We start from the raw sequence: 15,768 nt of genomic DNA, 5'->3' as shown, positions 1-15,768 counted from the left end.
CCAAAGTGCTAGGATTACAGGTGTGAGTCGCTGCGCCCAGCCAGATCGTACTTGTTTGTTTATAATTTAACTGCATTATTTGTTATGAGAATAATTTGAGGGGAAAAATTCTCTTTTTTTCTGAGTCAAAGCAGGTTTCAGCCAAGGCATTTGTCGGGCTTTTAATATTTCAAGGTCAGGGATCTCTTTAGAAAAGGTAATGAAATGAATACCTCTCACAGAACAGTGACATACACAAACATATGCAAAATTTTGCAACCATTTCAGGGATTTTGTGCATCATTCAAACCATGCAAGGAATCCAGGCCATCATTTCCTTTAACTGAGAAATACAGAAAGGAAGTTAGGAAGAGAAATACAAATAGTCATTTCTTTATTCACTCTGTGAATATTCTTATCCTGTCAATATCTCCAAACAATCTAATTAATTTTAATTAATTTGTGGAGGGGCTCTATCTCCCAAAGAGGTATTTTCAGTTGGAATTAATCACTGCCTTAAAGTAATAATATTAACTTCATGGTCATAATACCCTAAGAGATAGCTTTAAAATGTATTATCTTTTAAAAATTACTGAGGATAAAGACTAAAAGAGTAATTATAAATACAGCCAGTCATTAACAACTTTCAAAACTTCCAGAGAACACAGTTTAAACGTGGATAATGTTTTTTTAAAAAAACGGTCAGTAGAATCATGTATTACTTTTAAATGGGAAACCAAAATCATATACCTGCCCAAGTAGCACTGCCAAAGTGGCTTGTTTTGAGAAGCCAATTCCGAATCCTTTGCCCCAAACATTTTTGCCAGTAGTTTAACAACTTGTAGGCGCTCCTCATTATCATTGCTCTAAAATAAAACACAATCACAGCTTTAAAACCATGCAGTAGATATTCAGAATAAGGCTGCCCATTCTTTGCCACGATTTCCCTGATGCTCCAATTCCACAGAAAATCTTTCATGAACTCTAAATGAAAAATTACATAAAAATGCTCACTTTACTTCTCACAAAATTAAATGTCATCATAAATGCTCTAATTATCTCAAATTCCATTAAAGAAGTACCCTTTCATGAAAATACATCTTTAAAGTTTGTTCCAATGTTAGAAGCCCCTCCTACAATTAAGGTTTATTTCTATTCAGAGTCAAAATAAACTCTTATAAAACCTACCCAGGACCCTTGAAAAACTATGTGTGGTTTTTCAGAACAGACACTGACAGAGGCCAGGCCTACAGAAAATAGAAAACTCTGTGTGAATATACTTTTTAGCTCTATTAGTATGTGCTAAAGTCTCCCAGTAAGACACTTCATCTACATAGACCAGATTTCTAAAAGGAGCTCAACAGTAAAAAGAAGAGGACTTAAACCTGTGAAAACTCAAATCTGTTTTATATACTACACTGGGGGCACCCTAGGGACGTGAACTCAATTTTACTACTGATTTTGGCACTGCCAACAAATGACTCAATGGATAAGTGAATGAGCCAGTCACAATACTAGACTTGAACATAAAGTGTGGGAATCGGGTATATCAAAAGGCATTGATATTCAAGGTGCTATGGAAATGTCACTACACAAATTGTTTTTAAATTTTCAACCAATGCCACAACCTGCCATGCCAAGAGCCCCCACAATATGACCTAACTCATCTCTATTATTTCTCTCTTTATTCCTCTAAGTAATTATATCTCAAGCCTGGCTGTACATTAGAATCATCTCAAAACTTTAAAAAAAAAAAAAATTAAAACAAGAACAACAACAACAACAACAAAAAAAAAAAAACCTCAATTCCCCAAAACTCTGAATCAGCTAGTCTGGTTTAGTGCCTGGACAGCTATTTCTTTAAGTCTTAACAAGCAAAGATTCTAATATGCAGCCAGGAGTGATTTAAACTTACTTTATGCTATCTTCCAATTATAATTCTTTGTGTTCCACAAATTTACCCGGAACCTTCCTACCTCTATATGCTTCTGCATGCTGTTTCCTTTGCTTCAATTGTACGCTGTTTGTATCTCTTATGACACTTATAATATCTGGCCTCATATTAGATCTGGATTTTTTTCCTCTTCCTCTCATACTAGATGTTAAGTTTGCTGAAAGCAGGGATGATAATTTCCTTATTTTTGTATTTCTCATAGTGTGTAGGAACATGCATAGCATTTACTCAATATCTTTACTAGAGAAAATCATATAAACCAACAAATAATTAGAGGTGTGACTACCTGCTGCCTCACCCAAATCACTAACCACATTAAAAAGGGGACAGGAAGGCCAGTTAATTGAATGACTCATTTGAGAAACATACCGAAAACATACTCCAGAATATAAGAAGAATACTTATGTACTGGCTACTTGGGGTGTTCACATTACCAATGTGGACTGTTTTGTTTTTGAAAGAAAATCAAAATTTTTAGACGCAAAACTCATTTAAGAACTTTTCTGGGTCCACAAGGATAAATAATTATAACTAGCTTTACTTAATCTTACTGTAATGATTTGAAAAAGAAAAGTATATTCTCCAATTCTGCAAATAAAGCTCAATTTTACAGCATAATTTAATGTCAAAGCAGTTAGGAACATGCTACCAAAAAATTTCACTGGGTCGGGGGTGGTGGTTTCTGCCTGTAATGCCAACACTTCGGGAGGTCAAGGCAGGTGGATTACTTGAGGTCAGGAGTTTGAGACCAGCCTGGCCAACGTGGGGAAACCCTGTCTCTACCCAAAAAATACAAAAATTAGCAGAGGTGGTGGCGCATGCCTGTAGTCCCAGCTACTTGGGAGGCTGAGGTGGAAGAATCGCTTGATCCCGACAGGCACAGGTTGCAGTGAGCAAAGATCACACCACTGCACTCCAGCCTGGGCAACAAAACAAAAAAAATCCTCTCAAAAAAGTAAAAAATTCACAGAACTATATAAAAAGCAAACAAACTTGCAACATAAGCAACATGAGATAATATGCATAAAGGGAAAGCATTTCACACTATGTGGATAACAAACTCTAAACTATTTTTTTGGCCTAAGTGGTCAAGGGAACTACTATAAACTGCGCCTTGAAAACATAAGCATGATGTATAGCTAAGACTTCAAAAGTTAGTCAAATCCTAGAATTTATCTGGAAAATATCTGGAGGAAAATACCATCTTGCTAACCTTACTAATCATTTATTAAGCAGTTACTATTTGCTAGGCACCTGCCAGGCACTGAAGATTCACAGACAGACAAGGCACAAATATGTGAGGATATAATAGTAATACTCCCCCTTCATCTCTTACATTCAGTTAAAACTATTGTAAAAATTAAAAAGCTATAAATAATGCTCTTTGCTAATAACTTGGTTGGCAGAATCATATTATTTTTACAAGTTACCTTTAATTTAAATTCAAGCTGGGGTAAAACAGAGAGCAGCAAATGACTATCAATATTGTAGAGCTCCAAAATTAAGTCAAAGACATGCTCTGACAAATCGCTGATAGATGTTTTCCCAAGCATCAGAACCTGATTAAAAAACTTTTGAGAAAGAAAGCCTATCATTAGTAGAAAAACCAGAGACAAGATGAATGTTTTCAAAATCGTAATTATTTGACCAAATTCATCATTATTTTATACAAAATCAAATTAGGCATATCAAAATATTTTCTAACATTACATGGGAAACCAGTACAGGCTACAGGAAAAGATAAAACATGGAATCCATCTTGTATACAATAAAACAGACCGAAACATTTCAATAAACATTCTACTTTTCAAATATACTCTGCTCCCCATTATAATACTGACTATATTCTATCCTATATTATTATTTGTGTATATTTCTGGATGGTTAATTTTATGTGTCAACTTGACTGTATTAAGGAATACCTAGAGAGCTGGTAAAGCATTGTTTCTGGGTGTGTCTGCAATGATGTGTTTGCAGAGGAGATTGGCTTGTAGACTTAGTGGGAAAGATCTGCCCTCAGTATGGGCAGGCATCATCCAAATAGGCTTGAAGGCCCAATAAAGCAAAAGGAAGTGAATTCACTGTCTTCTGGATTGGGACATTCATCTCCTATCCTTGGACAGCAGCACTCCAGGTTTTCCTGCCTTCAGACTCCAGACACTGCACCAGCGGCCCAGTCCCCTGCTAGGTTCTCAGGCCTTGCCTTCTGCCTCCGAGAGTAACACCACTGGCTTCCCTGGTTCTCCAGCTTGCAGACAGCCTACTCTTGGACTTCTCAGACTCTGTAATCTCATAAGTTAATTCCCCTAATAAATTCCCTCTCATACATATACATGTGTCTCTCAGTGTGTGTGTGTATTTATACACTATGTGTGAATATACACACACATATATGTGTATGTGTGTCTGTATATACATACACTCACTCACTATTGGCTATTTCTCTAGAAAACCCTGACTAAAACAATGTCTTAATCTCCCCAAGGGTGAGGGAAAATAGCTTGTTCACCTTAGTACATACAGAAGAAAACACCATCCCATAGATACAGCCTTCTTACATTTTCATAGAAGGCAATTCTATGTTTGAAATATGTAATTTTTTACTTCTGATGAAAAACTACCTCTTTCTAATCCTTTGTCTTCTTTTACGTTCTGATGTGTACATATCTACAGGGTTTACAACACTAATTAAAATCCAATTAAAAGCACACACAAACACAACGAAAATCCAAATTTAAACAATTTTTCCCTACCATATAGCTCGCTCTAACTAGTTTCCACACTCAGATCATTTATCATATTACTACTGAAATTGGTAAAGACGCATGGCATAACTGTCAAGTTCCTTTCTATTTAAAACTTTCCAAAAACATAAAAAATTAACCAAAAGCATACCCCGCCATATATCGTTCATGGTTTCCTGAGTCTCACGGGAGAAGGAGTCAAGGATTCTTTATACCATGCAAGCTGCCCTAATCTCTTCTGTGACAGTTAACACACAACTGGCTTAATTACACTTTAACTTTCTATACTGAGAGTACAAAGTGGAGGATTTCATATTTCTATGTCTTTTCTGCTTACTTTTACTTCTTGCGTTGTTTTTATGTGACTTTTGAAGAAGAACAAATTCTATTTTGCTATTCTTTCTTTATTAGTTTTAAAACGAACTTGTTTGTCCTTCCTATTTATCAATTTTATAGGAAGAGAATTTCATGACATCAAAGGTTAAATTCTTACTCAGGCTGAAAATAAAGTGGCTTTTTTGCTTCCATTCACAAATTTTCTCCTGCTTAACACATAGTAAAATAAATACTACCTATTTAATAAATAGTATTTTCCTTAATAAAGAACAAAAACCCTTCCCAATCTCACCACCAAAGTGGTCGAACCATCATCATCTTCTAACAGTCTGGGAAAAACTTATTTGAAAAATTAAGAAAAAAAAATCATTCCCTGGTTTAATTTCTCACAAATTCCATTAAAAAACATGTGTTGAACACTTTTATAATCTCCAAAAAGACAATGACCAAGCTGGTCTTCTCCAGTGTGTAAAAGCCTACCTAGCACAGTGCCTGATACAGAGGAGGCACAGAATATATGTTTGGTAAATGAATAAAAAATATGCAAAAGACAGTATGATACAAATATGGGTAAAACAATCCGAGCCCTTCCTAAGGGCTGAAAATTTAGTGGAGGCAGATTTAAAGTTGATTAAAATATTTCCTTCCTAAAATTCTTTCATTTACAAATGGGTAATTATATACTACAAATTAATTTTTTTGTACTGCAAATGCCTCCTAATGAAAGATGTCACCAGTCAGTAATAAATTCTACCTTAATTATAAATAAATTATAAAAAATTATTAATAAATTCTACCTTAAATATACATGGCTAATTTTAATTACAAAGTGCTTTCACATTAAATAACACATTCTCTACCACCACCCAAGCATTACAGGTGCAAAAACAGAGGCTCAGTGGAATTAAGCAATTTAACCAAATTTTATCTATTCCAACAAGGATTGGATGTACTTTTTTCAGTCCAACAAAATAATTTTTTGCCATATCCTAAAATTTGTGATAGAAAAAAGAACTGGTGAAAAATAATATCATTAAGAAGTGATGCATGTAGGAAATTTTTAGAATTATCACCATGTACTTTTTGTTCTTGATATTCCATTTTACCTTTTAAACAAATATATATGTGCTGCTCAGCTTCCTAGGTTGTTGTGTTACAACAAATTCTATTTTAAAAAAATAACCTAGGCTGGGCATGGTGGCTCACGCCTATAATCCTAACACTTTGAGAGGCTGAGGCAGGAGGATTGCTTGAGCATAGCAATTCAAGAACAGCATGGGCAACATGGTGAATGAAACTCTGTCTCTACAAAAAATTTTTTTAAAAAGGAAAAATTTGCCAGACGTGGTGGTTCATTCCTGTAGTCCCGGTTACTCAGGGGGCTGAAGTGGAAGGATCACTTGAGCTTCAGAAGCAGAGGTTGCAGTGTGCCAAGATCACACCACTGAACTCCAGCCAGGGTGCCAGAGCAAGACTCTGTCTCAAACAACAATAACAAAAAAATTTAATAAATAAATAACCTATACTACCACAGTGATTTCTTAAGTCTTGATATGTAAGAAACACTATCTATTAAAAAAAAAAAAAAGAAAAAAAAGAATGTGTCTGTATGTGTGAATGAAAACCATATCTTACTCCTATTTTTACTTGCTAATTCTCAACTAGGAAGATCAGTAAATAATGGCTTTTTCAACTGTAAGTCCAAAAGGGCTAAGAATGATTTCTAACACTGAACTAATTTTACCCTACTACAAGACAATTAAGTTCACTAGAAAGTGATTTTATATGTAATTATAAAGGTTTGAAATGGAAACCTAAGCAGACATAAAGGAACTAAAGGGAGGGAAAAAGCAATTCTTATTTCTTAGCTAACCTTCAAATAAGGCAAGGAATAAGAAAACAGGGAGAAATAAGAAAATAGTGGACAAGGTACTGGAAGAAAGTATATATAATTCAATGTGTGCTCAGAACACTCTGCTTGGCCCCTGCTCCCCAGCTTTTGATATAGATACAATATGAAAGTTTGGGGAGTTCACGGGGGAAGGATTCTATTTCTGCACGCAAGAATAACAGGAAATTAACACAAGGTATAAGTGATAAAGAAATGTTTTTACCTTGATGTATTCTGGGATTGTTAAAAATATTTCCTCAGCCTTTTTTTCTTTAACTTCTATTATAAATATTTTCAAACATACAAAATTTGAGAAAACCATATAACGAACCTAATCACCTAACTCTAATAAGTTTCATTTATTGTGGATTTGTTCTTTTAATTGCCCAATCAAATACTGATTTTCCCCAATCAGAGTAGAGATATCAATACGGTACAGTGATCTTTTCTTATTTTAATGCCAGAAAAAGAAACCAAAATAAGATGTGTTCCCCCCCAATTCGCCCAGAAAAAAAAGAAGAGGAAAAAAAGAAACTGGCTTGGCAATATGAGTTTAAATAAATGGCCACCAGGAGGAGCTCACCTAGTGTGCTCTAATGGCCCATGCAAATAGTCATTTAGAAGTACTTGAAGCAAGGGAAAAGGATAATTACAGAATGTTTAAGTCTAGGTCTACACACTTCAAGTGCCACTAAGCCAATGATGAAAAAACTCAATCCAACCAATTTATCTCAGCCAATACCCATAGCTTAAAAACTGCAGAAACCAGTATTTGAAGTTCCCTGACAATCTTGGAGCAATTAAGATAGGTTACAGAATTTGATTCCACAGCTTCTGAAAGTTTACCCTTCAAAACAATTTCCTTAAAAATTAACTTTTCCAAATCATCGTATGTTTAGGATTCTCTAAGGCTATAAGCCAGAAACAAAAGCTGGAATTTATTAACTTACTGTTTTATGAAGTATGTTAGTTTTCAAAGTACATCTTTTCATGATATATTTCATACACTGACTTTAAATTTGTGTATACTACAAGAAAAACTCTCCCTCAATAAATTTTAGGAGAATGCATAAGTAATTACTAAAGGCTTTCTTTCTTACTTTACTCAGGAATGCAAATTTATATCCTTTACTTGTCTGGAGGTGAGTGAAACTGAAAAGCAGGTGGAAGGACTGTACTGTTACACAATTCCAAGCGGCACCATTAACACTGTACTCTACATTTGTATTCTAGGAGGCACCATTCACATAGAATATAATATGAATACTGCCACCTAAATCTGTACAACTCAAAAGAACTGTGGAGAGAAAATAAAACTTACCATAAACTTCTGTCAGTGAACCTAGCAGCTAAAAAATATTTCTTCTAAAAATAAATACAAGATAGTCAATCATAAGTAAGTAGATTTGGGGTGATACTGAAAGGGCTCATTTTATTACAATTGTTCCTTTTTTTCAGAAAAGATAGATTTATATGGAATCTACCCCAGGAATAGCAATAGATAAGCAACTTTTACTAAATCACTACTGCCATTCATACTTGCCTTCAATTTCTAGGTCTTAATATTAGTTCATATCTTCTTCTTGTACAAATCAATTTAAGCTCCAAAAACCTGTAAGCAATGTCTCTGAATAATGAAAAGTTCCACATGTTTTATCTAATTACATTTAACTCTATTTCTATCAGTAGAAACAAACAGAATATCTTGCTAACCAAAATAAAACTGTTTAAGTTCTCAGGCAATTTGAAAGAAAATAAAGAACAAATAGGATGAAAGCAAGCCTTCCAAAAAATATTAAGCAAGAATAATTTTAAGAAGGAGAAAGAAAATATATTACTTAAGGGTTAAAACAACACAAATTTGTTGTTTTTAAAACTATATACTATCTGACGAAATTTTGCTTCTAGCAAGTCTTTAAATTTTCGGTTTAATCCTTCTGACAACCAATTATAAGTAAGACTTACATTGGTAATATATGGCTCAATAGCTTGAGCTGTCCTCTTCAGTAAAGCCTTTGCCAAATCATATGCTTGCTTGTTTAAATTCTGAAAAATATAAACAGTATCTATATTATATATCTCTAACATGAAAAGCAAAATATTACCTGTATTCAAAATGCTACTCTTGAGTAAATGAATGAAAAAACTAAGACTCAATTGGAATAAAAGAGAGAAGGCAAAACCACTTCTCTTTTTAAGGACTAACTGGCCTACTGGATCTAAGATTCCATCCATGTAAGGATAATTATATTCTCTTCCTATTTTGTTCATAACATAATGTAAACCACATAGAAATGGTCAATAAACGCTTATTAGATAGAGTCATTCTAGATCTAGTCCCAAAATCAAATCAGTTAATTACAAACACAGGTTGTTCCACTCCAGGTCCAAAAAAACCCAAAACATCCTAAGAGAATGAACGAACTATGTTCTAGCGTGGGCAGCGATGGGGAACCACAGGCAGGGAAGGACAAAGGAGTTTTCAGCAGCTGTGGGAAAGCAGATTACTCAAACACATTTCAGAGCACAAGTAAGTAGAAGGATACAACAGAAAATACAACAAATAGTAAAGTATGGAGGGAAGACAACAAGAAAAAATATAAGAAGAAGATATGTTTCTCAGAGACTTTAATAATGATACAAGGAAGTAAAGATAAAAAATGGAGTCACTACTCCAGTTTAAACATATTCCAGAGAACAGGAACACTGTATATATCCTTAAACTCACACTCTTTACTCAGCATATTTTTAGATTTACCTACCTTAATGCTTGTATTTTATTATTTCATTCATACTAACTGCTGTTTAGATATGATATACTACAGATTCTTTACTGATTCTCCTATTCACTGACATTATATGTCTTGTACAAGTCTCCTTATGTAAATGAGAAGTAATTTTCTGTAAATTCTATCTTGGCCAGTTTTCAATTAGGCTGTTTAGTCTTGCTCTTATTTATTTTTAGATTTTCTCCATAGACTCTACGGACTAAACTTTCGTCAATTACAGATGTTCCTCTACTTATGGTGAAGTCACATCTCAATAAACCCATAGTAAGTCAAAATGCATTCAATAACCCAATAAACCCATCATAAAGTAAGTCAAACCATTAAGTCAGGAACTGTCTGTACATGTATAACATACCTTGGTCTATATTTGTCTTTTCACAGTATTTATGGTGTCTTAAAGTATGGAGACATTTTTCATTTTTTTTTAATTGATATGTATGTAACAACTGTGCTTATTCTGGGGGTACATGTGCTGTTTTGATACATGTATACACTGAGTAATAATCAAATCAAGGTACCTGATATATCCATCACCTCAAATATTTATGTTTTCTTTGTCCTGGGAACATTAAAATCTTCTCTTTTAGCTATTTTGAAATGTAAATTATTGTTAACTATAATTTCCCTACCGTACTATCAAATACTAGAAAGAGGCCAGGCACCGTGGCTCACACCTGTAATCCCAGCACTTTGAGAGGCAGAGGCAGGTGGATCACCTGAGGCCAGGAGTTCGAGACCAAGGCTAACCAACATGGCGAAACCCTGTCTCCAATAAAAATAAAATGAGCCGGGCGTGGTGGCGGATGCCTATAATCCCAGCTACTTGGGAGGCTGAGGCAGAAGAATTGCTTGAACCCAGGAGGCAGAGGTTGCAGTGAGCCAAGATCGTGCCACTGCACTCCAGCCTGGGCAACATAGTGAGACTCCACCTCAAAAAAATAAATAAAATAAAATAAAATAAAATAAAAAACTAGAAAGAACTATGCCTTCTAAGTGTATTTTTGTACTCCTTAACTTCTCTTCATTCCTCCCCTCCCCAGTTCCTTTCCCAACCTCTGATAACCATCATTCTATTCTCTACTTCCATGAGACCTTTTTTTAGCCCCCACATGAGTGAAAACGTACTTGTCTTCCTGTTCTCATTTTATATCACTTTACAAAATAACCTCCAGTTCCATCCATGTTGCTGCAAATGACATAATTTCATTTTTTTATGGCTGGAATAATATTCCATTGTATACATATACCACATTTTCTTTATACACTCATCCATTGATAGACACAGGTCAATTCCACATATTGGGTACCACAAATAGCTTTTATTTTTAATGTAATCAAATATATCAATGCTGTTCTCATACGGAGTTGCTCTCTGTATCTTTAAGAAATTCATTCCTATCTTGAGGTTAAGATGTTTATTTTCAAACAAAATTTTTAAAATTATACTTTTCAGATTTAGACCTTTATTCCACCTGTAATTTATTCTTATGTATGGTCTGAAGTAAGTATCTAATTTTTATTATTTTCCATATAAGTGCTAAACTGTCCTAAAACCATTCATTAAATAATTTCTTATTCCCTCTTTGATAACGTAATACCCACTCTCTCAGCTTCTATATAAGGATGCTTCTATTAAGAAATTCTCCATTATTTCCATATGTCCCTTTGTCTATCACTGACTGATTATGGCCAAAGGGGCACATGAAAATAATGTCAAGATTAGGTCCCTGTTTTCTTATTCTTCTTTAAAACTGTTTGGCTATTATTGGTTATCTGCTCTTTCATGTCAATGTTAGATTCATCTTGTCAAATTACACACAAGTGCACATGTTATCGGTTTCTTTCTTTTTTTTTTTTTTTGAGACAGAGTCTCACTTGGTTGCCCAGGCTGGAATGCAGTGGTGTGAACATGGCTCACTGCAGCCTTGACCTCCCTGCAAGCGATCCTCCCACTTCAGCCTCCCAAGTAGCTGGGACTACAGGCATGTGTCACTTCCCCAGCTAATTTTCATAGAGACAGGGTTTTGCCATGTTGTTCAGGCTGGTCTCAATCTCCTGAGCTCAAAGTGATTCCCCCGCCTTGGCTTCCCAAAGTGCTGGGATAACGAGAGAGAGCCACTGAGCCTGGCCTTGGTTTCTATTTTTGATTGAATTATTGATCAGTATGCAGAAGACTGACATCATTATGATACTGAGTCTCCCCTTCCATAAACAGTAAATCTCTCAACATATGTAGGTTTTCTATTACGCTTTTCAGTCAATTATAACAATTTTCAACATAAAGGTGATACCCATTACGGTTAAATTTCTAAGTACCTTACATCTTTGTTAAAGTTACAAATGAAAAATGTTTGAAATTATGTTTTTGTATCTTCTTATGTCTCACAACCTTCTAGAATGTTCTTATATTTTCTATAAATTTGTCTGTACACCATTTTGTGTTTTCTGCACAATCACATTTCGGTTTAGTTTCTTCTTTCTAATCCTTGTATACTGTATTTGTCTTGTCTTATTCCACTAATGTAATACACCTACTATAATGCGAATTAAAAATAGCATGCTTAAGATATGGAACCAATCTAACTGTCCACTGATGAGTGGATAAAGAAAATGTGGTATATATACACCATGAAACACTACTCAGCGATAAAAAGAATGAAATAATGTCTTTTGCAGCAACTTGGATGGAGCTGGAGGCCATTATTCCAAGCGAGGCAACTCAGGAATGGGAAACCAAATACTGTATGTTCTCACTTATAAGTGGGAGCTAAGCTATAGGTACACAAAGGCACACAGAGTGATATAATGGACTACAGGGAATCAGAAGGCGGAGAAGGGACAAGAGATAAACACATTGTGTACACACTGGGTACAATGTACACTTCTCAGGTGACGGGCACTAAAAGCTCAGATTTCACCACTATACAATTCATCCATGTAACCAAAACTCACCTGTACCCCAAAAGCTACTGATATTTCAAAATATATAAATATAAATAATACCAAATTTTTTTAAAGCATGTTTGCCTTTTTGCCTGAGTAGAGGCAATATTTTTACAATGTTCCTCACGTCAAAGAGAATGCTTCAACATTTCACCATTAAATACTGTAACATACATTATCTCCTTATCAGTTTAAGTTCTATTTCAAAGTTGCTAAGTTATAAATTATAATGAATTGTATCCATCTTTTTCTGTATCTATTAAAATTTGTCTTTCTCTTTGATCTATTAAACAAATATCTTAGTCTATCACTAACATTTTTAATGTCACTCCATCCTTGTATTCCTAAAATAAAGCCAATTTGGTGATTATCAATAGTATTTTAAATCATTCTGGAAATTACTATTTTATATTGGAAATCAATTAGCCTATTTTTTTTTTTCTTGCTTGGTTTGCACCTGGTTTCCCTAGGAAGATTATTCTCTGCTCATAAAATGAGTTATGGAGTAGTCCTTTCTTTCTATAATTTGGAAGTGTGCTGAAGGTTAGGAATATTTGCCACTTAAATGATCAATAGAAAAATCCTGGTAATGGGTTTACAGATCCTTTTGTTGTTGGTTTGAGTTCTGCTGCTGTTATTATTTTTGCTGCTGCTATCGTTGCTATTGTTGTTTGAAAAAAAGAGCTTTGTTTTATAGGCAGAGTTTTTAAAACCAACTAAAAGTATTGGTTGTAGGCTATTTGTCTTGATTTTCTCTCAAGACAAATTTCCCAGGTTATATTTTCTAGGAATTTATTCTAATTTCAAATATGTTAGCATAAAATATTCCTCATGGAATTGTCTTTTGATCTTTTTCATGTTCACTGTTTCTCATTTCATTCTAAAACTATACATAGATACCATTTCCTTTTTTGTGATCGAGATTTCCAAGCATTTGCTTATTTAATACATTTTTCAAATTACTAACTTTGGGTTTTGAGGGAATGTCACTGGGTTTTCTATTTCACTAATTTCATTTCTTCACTATTTTCTTCCTTGTATAATTTATTATCATAACGTTTTTATTACTCCTTGAAATGGACATTTAGCCATGAGGTTACACTTAAAGTGTATCCTGCAAGTTTTAATATGTATCACTTATCCTTTCTAAATATTTTAACTGCCATTATGACAATGTTTTGTCAGATTGTATGTTTGCTATTAAATTACTGGTTTTGTGTTTCAAATCCTATTTTTATAAACTCAGTTTACCTGATTTATAATCACTAAAATACATGTTAAAATGGAACACAAATAGTGAATTTTCTTCTTGTTAATTATGCTTGTCATTAAATTAGCAGTTTTGTGTTTGAAATCCTCAATCTTTTTATAAACTCAGTTTACCTGATTTATAATCACTAAAACACATGTTAAAACGGAACACAGGTAGTGAATTTGCTTCTTTCTGTCCATAATTCTTTCACTTTGTGTTTTATATATTTTGAGCCTGTGTGCATAGAAGTTTAGAAATCTTCCTGAGTACTGAATCTTTTCTTATTATATAAAGCTCTTCTTTATCCATTAAAGACTACTAGGTCTAATATAAGCTATCTTGGTTTTCTTTTGGTTTACACTTGCCTGGCAAGTACTTTTTCCATCCTTTTATATTCGACCTTTTGTGAACGTATTTTGGTTTTATTTCTTAGTAAAAATAACCACCCAGATTATGTTCAATCTAGTCTGAGAACCTGTCTTACATAGTAAATATAGGCCACTTACATTTACTGTAACTCTTCCTTTTATTATAATCCTTAAAATTTTAACATAAATGGTTCATTTAAAGTTCAAATTTAATAGCTCCAAATGCTCCTGATTATCCCAGGATCATATCACTTATTAATTCCATTAAACCACTGTATTTTACATAAGATTACATTTATTCTCTAACACTGCAAGTGAGAAGTCAGCAATCAGTTTAGCCTTCATTCCTTGGTAAGGGCCATGCCTTTACCTTCTGGGTGCTTTATACATGATTTCTCTTTCAGTATTCCATAATTTCAGGATGGGCCTGGACAGGGATTTCCTCTTTTTTTTTTTTTTTTTCACTCTAGTCATGGTACTTTTTCTCACTATTCCATAAATTAATGGCTTTAACCAATTCTGGAATATTTTAAGCTAACTTCTACTCGAATATCATCTCTTCTCAATTCTCTATTTGTTATTCTGACATCACTATTAAATATGTCAGACCTTATCTTTCATGTTTCATCTCACTGTGCCTGTATAATTTCCTCACATCTATCCCAGTTCTCTAAATATCTTTTACATACAATTCAATCAAGGTTTCTATTTCGGTGGTCATTTTTCCTTTTCTTTCTTTTTTTTTTTGAGACGGAGTCTCACTGTGTCACCCAGGCTTGAGTGTGCAGTGGCACAATCTCGGTTCACTCTAACCTCCGCCTCTCAGGTTCAAGCAATTCTCCTGCCTCAGCCTCCTGAGTAGCTGGGATTATAGGCGCACACTGCCACGCCTGGCTAATTTTTGTAATTTCAGAAGAGACAGGGTTTCACCATGTTGGTTAGGCTGGTCTTGAACTCCTGGCCTCAGGTGATCCACTTGCCTTGGTCTCCCAAAGTGCTGGGATTACAGGTGTGAGCTACTGCACCCAGCCATTTTTCATTCCTAATGAGTTTTTCTACTAATTTTCTCCTTTAATATGTCTAGTTCTTTACCTCTTAAACATTTTATCATTAATCCTTTCAAGAGTATTTATAATTTTTTTAAAAATTTTGTCAGAATGTTTTATTCAGTGTCATTCACTAAATTGCAAGGAGCTATGCAAGTTATGCAAAGGGCTGCAAAATAGTAATTGCCTTGAGAAATTTCCACCCTAAGCTAAATGGACTAAGCAAAGATTGAATCCGTAAGTACTTGGTTTACTAGATCCTACGATTCTAGTTTCTGGACGTACCTACAGGTCCTCTCCCCACAACAAGGCCAAAGAGAAAATGTGTAATCAGGAAGGGTGGGTTTATTTTCCCCAACAGTCTTCTCCATGACAATGGATGGATAGAGACCTCAGATGCCTCTGGTAGTCAGCTGCTCAGTGCAGAAAGCCAAGCTAGATACTGGATTTGTGTCTAGGAGGGTTT

The 15,768-nt window shown here is 34.4% G+C and overlaps 1 protein-coding gene across 12 annotated transcripts in view; it reads right to left on the bottom strand.

Annotated features, from left to right (window-relative positions):
- Positions 1–15,768, bottom strand: part of PDS5B (PDS5 cohesin associated factor B) — a 189,304-nt gene that overhangs the window by 101,262 nt on the left and 72,274 nt on the right. For 7 of the 12 annotated variants that reach the window (XM_005585608.5, XM_005585609.5, XM_005585612.5 and 4 more), the window contains exons 7-9: positions 8,870–8,950; positions 3,364–3,504; positions 730–845 (exon numbers count right to left, since the gene is read on the bottom strand). In XM_005585608.5, coding sequence (XP_005585665.1) covers positions 730–845; positions 3,364–3,504; positions 8,870–8,950 — 338 coding nt within the window. Of the gene's footprint in view, positions 1–729; positions 846–1,955; positions 2,086–3,363; positions 3,505–8,869; positions 8,951–15,768 lie in introns of those variants that run through there. The other 5 variants (XM_065533136.2, XM_074021831.1, XM_074021830.1 and 2 more) reach the window with 2 other exon arrangements.

The sequence above is a fragment of the Macaca fascicularis genome, chromosome 17 (assembly GCF_037993035.2).
Source record: "Macaca fascicularis isolate 582-1 chromosome 17, T2T-MFA8v1.1".
Taxonomy (NCBI): Eukaryota; Metazoa; Chordata; class Mammalia; order Primates; family Cercopithecidae; genus Macaca; species Macaca fascicularis.
Note: the sequence above shows the minus strand (reverse complement) of the source record. Positions and strands in the feature narration are given on the sequence as shown.